This window comes from Gymnoscopelus braueri (assembly GCF_963280865.1).
Source record: "Gymnoscopelus braueri genome assembly, chromosome: 19".
Lineage (NCBI taxonomy): Eukaryota > Metazoa > Chordata > Actinopteri > Myctophiformes > Myctophidae > Gymnoscopelus > Gymnoscopelus braueri.
In genome coordinates this window covers 36,556,305-36,566,304 of record NC_137621.1, presented here as the reverse complement: position 1 = coordinate 36,566,304, position 10,000 = coordinate 36,556,305, and the positions used below count along the sequence as shown (strand labels likewise).

General features: G+C 42.9%; 1 protein-coding gene across 1 annotated transcript in view; it reads right to left on the bottom strand.

Annotated features, from left to right (window-relative positions):
- Positions 1–10,000, bottom strand: part of syne2b (spectrin repeat containing, nuclear envelope 2b) — a 188,590-nt gene that overhangs the window by 40,717 nt on the left and 137,873 nt on the right. The window contains exons 117-120 of the mRNA XM_080414797.1: positions 7,567–7,692; positions 5,606–5,761; positions 2,727–2,885; positions 1,380–1,546 (exon numbers count right to left, since the gene is read on the bottom strand). Coding sequence (XP_080270923.1) covers positions 1,380–1,546; positions 2,727–2,885; positions 5,606–5,761; positions 7,567–7,692 — 608 coding nt within the window. The remainder of the gene's footprint in view (positions 1–1,379; positions 1,547–2,726; positions 2,886–5,605; positions 5,762–7,566; positions 7,693–10,000) is intronic.

The window sequence follows — 10,000 nt, the reverse complement described above, 5'->3', positions numbered from 1 at the left end:
TAAACTGACCTAACATCATTTGCTGTCACATGTCATCATGGTGGTGTCCTCATGTATCCAACAACTACTCTATGGTTCTGTATCTCCGCCCAGCGACCTTTCCCCTCTGTGCACAAGTGGGATTTGTATTCATGGATTAATTAATGTCTCTATCATTTTTATGGATTTTATTGTGATTTAATCTGCTGAGGGATACAGAGGCCACAGTGACAGCTGTGACCTGTGTACTGTTATGACCCCTTCACTAGACTGATGGAGAAGAGAAGGACTCCAGGCAGAGGTTAGAGGCCAGCGATGTTGTAGTGAAGAAGAGGTATAGAGACACACGCGCACATGCACGCACACACAAAGGACAGATGACATCAGAAGCTATCGAAAGCTAGATACCAAAGTGTAACAGTTAAAGAGATACCACTTGTGTACCATATCAACTTACATTGGCGCTGAGCCAAACTGCAAAACACAGTCAAACTATTTAAAAAGGAAGCCTCGCAATTCAGAGAAATAAGTTTTGTACAGAGCAAAAAAGTTAGTTGCGAGCCTTCCCTTTTATATGAAAAGAGATGCCACCACACACAAACATACTTTACAGACACAAAATCACACACGCCTCAGATACAGGTTTACAACTCAAGATACTGGTAGTGGTTAACGTTCACAGACACACAAGTGTAATCACACACTTGCTGTTGAGAGCATCGGCTAAATGGCTAAAGTTCTAAATGTAGCCTTAACTGTTCTCTGTCAATTATAACAACATACTGAAACATTCCCCTTACCCCTCTCAATGAAACCAATATGGTTTCTGTCGGTCCTACGGTTTACAGTTAAACAACAACGGTCTTGGATGAGTACTGATTCCAGAACACTGAAGCCGTAAAACCGGTAGTTCCAAGGACCGTACAAAGTACAAAACAACTTCCTTATTTCCTTGGCAGGGAAACCCTCGTGATCGAGATTATCTTCGAGTCAATGCCTTAGCAGAAATCTCACTGTAGTTCGATCAAAACAGTCAAGCCACAGGTGAGAGCATCAACTTCCCCTTGATGAACAATAGTGTTTTGATTGTTAATGCAACAATCTATATCAAGTGTACATGCAGTGACATTAGCTAAAGCAGCAGTAATAGTTGAGTGATTTTTTTTCTTTTTCTCATCTTTTGAATGCCTATAACTTTCACATACCTTTTGATTGGAACTAGTGTCTGCATAATGACACATACCTCTACTATCTATCTGAACTATCTAGATGCCTACAAACCAAACTATGGAGAAACCAACCACCTGATTTCTGTGTTCAATAGTCTTGTCTTATAATCAGATGGCAGTATTTCCTTGCTTTTAAACCACCTTCCACCTGTGTGTAGCCGTTTTGTGTACCTGGCGTCAATGTGGTCAAAGAGATGCTGCCAGCGGTCGTTGATGTCTTTGAGTTTGTCGTTGACCTCCGTCTCCTTGGTCTTGTTGCTGGCGGTCATGAGCTGCTCTCCAAGCTGCTTCAGGTGAGTCTTATTCTCGCTGAACAGGTTCATCTCCTCCATGCAGTCCTAGAGGACAACACTATGGTCAATAGTTTGCATGTGTGCGTGCATACAAAAGAGCCATGTAGGCCTACTCTCAGTGTGTCCTCTTTCTCAGGACAAAGTATTAAAGTTCTTGTGCACTTAAAGAACATGGCTCCTGTAATGTACTGTCCTGTAATCAGATTGATACGATGGATGTACTGTATATGTGCCTGGGAACCAGGGACATGAAATTACATATTTAAAGCCTCTTGATTTACGTTAGTGCATTGTGAGCCTGTGCTTATAGTATACAAATATTGGACTTAACTGAAATCTGAATTGAAATTAAGTGTTTTAAAAAACCTCCCACTGGGCCGATATGTCTGGGTATCACTGACGCCAATTGGCTTTCGCTCCACCCCCACACACACACTGTGACTAATAAAGAGGCCGGGCCCCCGACACAAAACAAGTCCATGTGGCCTTGCAGGGGGACAAACAGCTGGCATCTCTTGCACAATCAGAGGGTTCGCTGAAAGCCATGCAGGCCTTCATCTCTCCCTCTGTCACATCTCATCGCGTTCAAACCCCTGTGTTCAAAATATGTCACAACTACTAAATATTGGGTGGAGGTGATATTTGGTGGACAGAAATTACACCAAATATACAGCTATATTTGGTGGCTACAATAGAAATACTGCTGTAAACTGTATGTTAGGCTAAATGTGTTCTGAACGGGTTTTGTGAAGTTTAATTTAAGCAAGAATTAAATGAATCTGTCTGTTCTAGCATGATGTGTCAGACTACTTGAAGAGTGATAGCCTCTGTTGTATTGAATCATAGTGTTGCAGTTGTCTAAATAAGCAATTTTATACAATGGTCATTAGACTAATAATGATTATAAAATTTGAAGATTGCTTATTTGTAATTATTATGTAATAAGTTATTACATACCACCATGTAAGATTAAACACCCCAAGCATCTGCTATCAGTCTAATCCCCTCATTAAAATGCATAAGCAAGCACACACACACACACACACACACACACCCACCCACCTCCTTAAACCTGATTTATACTTAGTTGCGCGCCAGTGTCGCACACTTAAAATAGCAGATCTACAAAACACAACGAGCTGCGATGCGTTGCGAGCTTGTAGATTGGCTATTTTCGGTGTCGTGACACAATGCGCATCCAAGTACAATATAAATTAGACATTACCTTCTTGAGTTTCTCCACCATCTCCTCGATGCTGAGGTCAGAGTTATGAGCCACCTTGTTCTCCATCTGGGTCAACCACTCACACAGCTCCTTGTTCTTGTCGTTGAAGATGATCCAGGCATTGAGACGGTCGGCTATCTCCTGTTTACGCAGAGACACCTGAGCAGGGAAGACAGAAAGTGTGACACATGGCCTCAAATAGCTGGTGAGGTGACACCACACCATTAGAGTTCATTAAAAACCCCATTATGAGTGCCTGCACCTCCACAAAGGTGACACTGATAAATCAACACTGAGCCTTAACTGTGTACATTCTGCACAATTATGATAATTACAGATATGAATTGTAGCATAATTATAGCATACAGTAAAAGCAAATTTTGCAGTCAAGGCTCTCTCAATTAATTAATTTTATTTTCCAATACATCTGCCAAATAGATATTACAGGGAATGAAAGAGCAAGAGAGACCCAAAGAGGATCATTGAAACCGAGCCCACAGGTGGATGCTGGGGAGGCGGTGAGAGTGTAAATCTTCATAAGGTAGAACAGCAAGCAACAGTGAGGAGTTTATTATGTAGAGAGAGGTGGTGTCACACATCAAAGGGCATTGGTCATAATAAGCCTTTTCCAAATCCTTCTCAGCTCGTCTCTGTTCTGGTATAGTCTAGGCTCGATACAGGTGTCAACTAAAAGGCAAAAATATGATCAAATGTCAGGTGCGCTTCCTCAGATTGTCCCCTTGGCTATGGGTGCTCACTGCTCAGCTACAGTAGTAGTAGTAGTAGTCACTATTATAAAGAAATGCATAGAATGCTTTATGATAAAACACATTCAACTGAACAAAATTATGCATCAGAGCAAGTCTTGCATTTTTATCGATTGAAGTAATCGTGGCATTACAACTTTTTTGGTGGTTTACAGTACAAAATGCCACTTTGTATTTTTGCATTATAAAACAAATGTGAGCCTGGTGGTTGTACATAGTGAAGCTGTCAGTTTTATGGGATACTGAAGCAGAATATTTCACAGTTGGTATTACATTATGTTGCAGGAACAGAGCCTGAGGTGACAACAACATGTCATTCTCTGGAGCTACAACGTTTTCCAGGAGAGCTGAAGAACCACTGTCAGCCCTCAAGACTTTAAACGGAGGCTGCACTCTCTGTGCCCTGTTACCAGACTGGAGAACTGTGTCTATACACAGAGACACAGTCATGCACACGCACACATGCACACGCACCACTTTGACTTAAATTCAAACACAAAAATTGAAAGCTACACAAAAAGTGAAAGCTACTACGTTCTCCATGCTAACCCCCCCAGCCCCCCCTCTCTCACACACACACACACACACACACGCACACGCACCACTCTGACTTAAATTCAAACACAAAAATTGAAAGCTACACAAAAAGTGAAAGCTACTATGTTCTCCATGCTAACCCCCCCCCCCTCACACACACACACACACACACACACACACACACACACACACACACACACACGCAGATTTTAATACAAAAGGCCAAAACTCATTTTCCCCATCACCATCTGTTCCCCTGAACCCCCTTAAACCCCCCCGCCTCCACAGACCTGTTGGTCTCACTGAACACCCTAACAAAACTCCACAGAAGATTTAGTAACTCTGCTCAGCTCATGAATAGCTTAGCCCCTGCAGCGTTTGTCCTTAACTAGGTAAATGACTGCTAAATTAAAACGCACGAGCAGAACAAACGAACACACACACACACACACACACACACGCGCAAGACATTTGTACAACACTTTTGTCTTCTATCTATGGCATGTCGAATGGCAGAGAGCACAGCAAGGCAACAGGCCGAGTCAGATGACAATCTGGTGGTGCACCCTTTTCAAAAACAACCAGTTGATTTAATAATAATGAACCTGAGCTGACGCATTAAAGACTCAACACTGTGCCTCCTGTCTGCTGAGGTTTGGGACAAATAAACTGTCCCAAGTCAGAATACGCATGCACACACTCACAACACATACAAGTAACACAGAAACAAAACAAACTGCCAACAGACCCACCCACGTGGGTGTGCAGGCAGGTTGTGGATGATGCCTCCATAAGACAGACACCGTAGGAAAATAGAGTGTCTCCTACATGAATCACTTAAAACCCTATATACTTTGTTGACCGGGGTCCCCCGGGGCTCTATCCTGGGCCGCCCTTATTTCTTGCGTCTGCACAAAATCTCTTCACTGAAAATAGCAGATTTACAAGCTCACAACGCGTTCCATCACCCAGAATAGGGACACTAGCGTTCAAGAAGTTAAATTCAGTCTTGTGCAGTTTGTTTGCATTGTATACTGTACCATACCTGTCAGCACATCCTGTCAAACTATTTTGTCTCTCTGTAATACAGCTGTGATCTTGACTATGTGTGAAGACTAAGACTGTGTTGAACTGTGTGATTTGAGTCAAAACAAAACAAGGTTGTCTAGTTGTCATACCCAATTCATTCTTCATCGTACAACTGCGTTGCTCAACGTAAATTATGCATTTTCAACTGATATACTTTAGATATATCAGCATTTCTGGTAGGAAATCCACCTACAAAGACAACTTCCTGCAAGCAATGTTACAGGTAATCTACAATGAGAGCACACGTTTACTAAAATGTATGCTATGCTAAATTTACAGTTCAGAGAGCACATCTCTTACAACACTCCCCATCCATAAAGGACCACACGTCCAGCAAAGTGACCACAACCCTTAGGAAGCATTGTTGTCGTAATGCTACGGTTTTACCCATGAACTTCTTGAAGGACAGTGAGTGCAGCCCTATGGAGGTATCTCTAGAGTGGTTCAGTCAGTCTCCCCCCCCCCCCCAAACCATGACCTACTGACCTTTAGGCACAGCTCCTCCCACTGGCAGTGGAGGTGCTCCACCTGCTCCTGCAGTAGCAGGACGTCATCAGCGATGATGTACTGGGACAGGTCCGTCTTCATGGTGGACAGCTCCGTCAGGCTCTCAGCCCAGTCCTCCAGTGAGTCCTTGCTCTCCTGCATAGCATAACACACAGCCAAGCAGACAAACAAACAAAGCGGTCAGGGACCCCCTCCAACGCTCGGTCACTCTCGTCCTGACAACCACTCTCTCCAGTGTCCTCTCTCCAACTGCCCCGGTCGTGTCTCTCTCTCTCTCACACACACACACTCTTTTCTCTCTCTCCCCACCCCGAGAGAGGATTAAAGGGCCATAGCCAGCAGGCCTGGACGGGACAGGGGGGGAGGGGAAGGGAAAGAGGGAGGGGTGGAAAAGAGAGGGGGAGGGGGTGAAAGAGTTAGGGGAAAGGGGTGGAGGAGGTTAAAAGCCCTGATGAGCCAGAAGGGATGAGTTGTGGGACAAACCTAACTTTGGATTAGGAGAGACTTTGATTGTTTTGGGGATTTAGTACGAGCACTAAATGATTGTTTCCCCCTGACAGCTGGGCTAATGAGCTCTGCTAAGAAGCAATGCAACAGACACAAGTTTGGAAACCCTGAACAGAACAGCTGATAATTATGTTACAAGGATGTTTCCATCTTGTGAAGAAGAGTGACAGTTGTCAATATTATTGCCGGCCAGGATGTGTACACAATCACATGTGTGCAAACATCCTGACTTGAGTAGTTGTGTACCTCAAAAAAAAAAAAAACATAGGTCAAAGTGTTCTGCTGTTTCACAAGGTGTCACCCAGGGGTCAGTACTGGGCACACTCCCATGACACACTGATGACACCGCTCCACTAAACCAGCTATTCCCAACCTGTGGGCCATGAGGATATTGCAAGTGGGCCCCCAAGTAATTGGCAAAACAGTAAGATTTTAATTATAATATTTAAAAAGGTCTTTTTTTTTTCTTTTTTTTACTGTGATACCGATGAATAGGAACTTAAAGTATACTACTGCACTTGTCTTGATCCAAGCTGGAACACAATCGATTGATTATTTGATCATTCAAATAAACATGCTCTGAAAATGCACGAGGCCCACCCACCCACGTGACCATTTAACCGGCTGCGAACACAGAGAGTTTCAAGTAGGCCCTGGGAACCTCTGCACTAAACCCATCACTAGCCTCGCTTTTACCTCCCTCACCAATGCCTTCAGGACATCATGGGCCGGGTGAGCATAGGAACCTTTTGATGTTCAGTGGCAGCCAAACTGAGGCCCTACTCATTGGCTCCAAAACCACCTTCAAAGCCCTCCACAACCTAGCCCCCACGTATCTCTTACCTCCTCCAGGAGTACACTACCCCCCATCCTCTGCTGGTTTCGACCATCCCCACCTCATGCCTCTCAAGCTTACAATGTCGTCTATTTCTAATCGTCTATTTTCAATATTTTTACATTGTTTCGACCATTTCTGCAAAATCACTTGACCTCCCCAAAAAACTAACAAAAACACTGTAAAAAAATTACAATTATATAGTCATTTATTTTTATACATTTAGTAATCTTTTTTTTTTTTAAGGTCCCAGAAGGGCTTTCATCTCTCCCTTGCCCCTCCCCACACACATCCGACAGTCTGACGCCTAACAACATTCCAATCCCACCTCAAAACCCACCTGTTCAAACTGACATCAGTCAATGTAATGTACTGTGCATTTCTCCGATGTCCTTTGTAGTGTCCCTGTGCATCTCCCTGCTCTACACATGTCAGTCAGTCCTACTCAGAAGTCCTTTGTTTATGTTAGTGTTTGTATGTTCATTTAAATACGTTTGATCTCTCATACTATACATGTTTGATTTCCTTTTGCTTCATGCTTTGTAGGTTATCTTTCTTGAGTGTTGTGAAAGGCAGCCACAAATGTATTATTATTTACCTTGTTGAAATGCTCAGCTCTTTGCAGATCATCAACATGATCAGGCATCGACAGGTTGAGCCTGGTCTTCACATCTTTCACATGCAGCACGCCATCGCCTAGTCTGGCCTCAAAGTGCTCCCAGTTCTGAAAAATAATGAAAATAAAAACCAATCACACTACGGTTGTCTTTTACTTTCAGAAATGTTGATTGTGTTGATTATGTTGAAACTGTTAATTCAAGCTGATTGGATTAGCCTGCCTATCCATCAGAGGCATGGAAAACCACAGCTAATCAGGGACAGATGGTTGGTGGTGACATGCAGGTGCAAAACAAGTCTCACATTATGCAGTAGCCAGGTGTAGATCCAGATCTCTGAATCACAAGTCTGATGGCACATACTGTATGGCTAATTGCAATAAAAAAACGACACATTTCAACGAACATGATGAGAACAAACCGAAACTAGCGGCCTAAAAAAGCGCTTCTAGATTTGATATTTTGTGGGGGGAAAAAAGAAAAAAAAGCACTGTGTGTGGGTGGGTGCGTGTGCGCATGCGTGTGTAACATTCCAGCACCCAGTGAACTATCCCCTGGACATTGCTCTAGTTAAAAATGTGATCTTTGTCAACTTGCCTTGTTAAGTAAACATTTGAACTGAATGAGCTTACAGAGGAAAATGTGAGTCCCTGTCAATGTCCCTGGTTTGATAAATGCACAAGTAGCTTACTCAGCTCAAGTTGGATTTTCACAGCAGTAATATTATTTATGACCTTCATTAAATTATAGTAGGTCATTTACACACGTTCCTTTGACGATAGTACACCAGACAGCGACTACAGAGCCTCTCTGTGTGTCTCAACCCCACAGACATACTGCTCTGTCAGTTTAATCAGTAGCAAAAGCATGCAGATGTACACAGATGGTTTCAACAGCATGCCTGAACACAGGATTGCTTCATCATCTCATATCCTGCATCAAGGAGTTCAACATAGTAAAACATTTGTAACTCAGAGTATACAAATGTAACCAATAAGGGTCCATCTGGTTACATTAGGATGACAAAATACTTATAATTTGTCCTTAAACTGCAGTGAGGTGTGAGATAAGACAGATCTTTGACAGTGCAACTAGGATTTGAGGTTTAACACTCAAGCAAGCATCTTCAACGATTTTCAGTATATTTCAATGTATGACACATATTTTGAAAGCTTACGATCTAATCCTAATGCTTTTCATTATCTGTAAAGAAAAATCGGGACAGAAAAATGATCATGCCCACTACTAGTGTGTATTCTACTGGAACGCTGTGACAATTGGTAATGCATTATATCCACTGTACATCACACCATAGGTCACCACCCAGAACCACTTAGCAGTTGTTAAGGATGATGGGAGAATTGGGCTGTTGTTCAGTGGAGCCCCTCGACCACTGAGACTGAAATGGAACCCCTAATTCACTCTGAGAAACAGCAGGAACCTTCAGACCCACGGCACAGTATGGGTAGTACAGGCAGAGTAGGAGAAATAGATGGTGGAGAGTGTGAAAGAGGTACAGCAAAACCCTCAGTGTTCATTTATCCATTTGTAACTCTGAGAGTATACACATGGAACCAAATGGACCCATTATGGGTCCATTTGGTTCCAATTGTATACTCTCAAAGTTAAATTGACACTGAGGATTTTACTGTGTAGAGGAGAATAGAGGAAACAGAGAAAACAGCCCAGGTACAATGGAGGAGAAGCAGGGAGATCAGGCCAGTATGTGGTTTCAAAAAGTTTCAAATGGAGCACGCAGAGAAACCCCAGTAGGCTGAATTTAGGACCCACATTTAGAATCCATCTCCGTTTTCTCACCCCGGTCTCTGTCTCATTATTTGCCTCTTTCAAACTTTCTAAGTCTTTCCTTCTTCTCTCTCTCTCCCTCCCTCACCCTCCTTCACTTTGTGAAGTGCTCTCATTATTTCAGTCTTTCTTGTTTCAGCCTCTCTCCTTATTTCTTATTTTTGTTTTTCTGCGTCCTCTTCTGCCTCTCTGTCCTTCTCTCTATGTGTCTCCGAAGACACCTCAAAGCCCATGCATCTCATATAACGTCCTGAACAGCTCTCCGCACTGTTCTCGTGTGTAAACACCGTCTCACACTTTGACAATGCTGTGCATTTAGCACAATTAAATTGTGAAATTAACACCGTCTGGCCCTCAAAACGTATTAAAGACACTTTTTAGATAGCTATGACAATATGCGACTCCGACCTCCTACTTTTATAGGTACAGGGTCCAACAATATTGATGTCTTGTCTCTCAAAGCAAGGCAAGTTTATTTGTATAGCACATTTCAACACAAAGCAAGTGCTTTACACAAAACAGCAAGCATTAAGACATCAAGACAGTAAAATCTCAGATTTCATTGATTGGGTATTGCCTGTGAAATGGGAGCTTCCTGGTTATCGATCA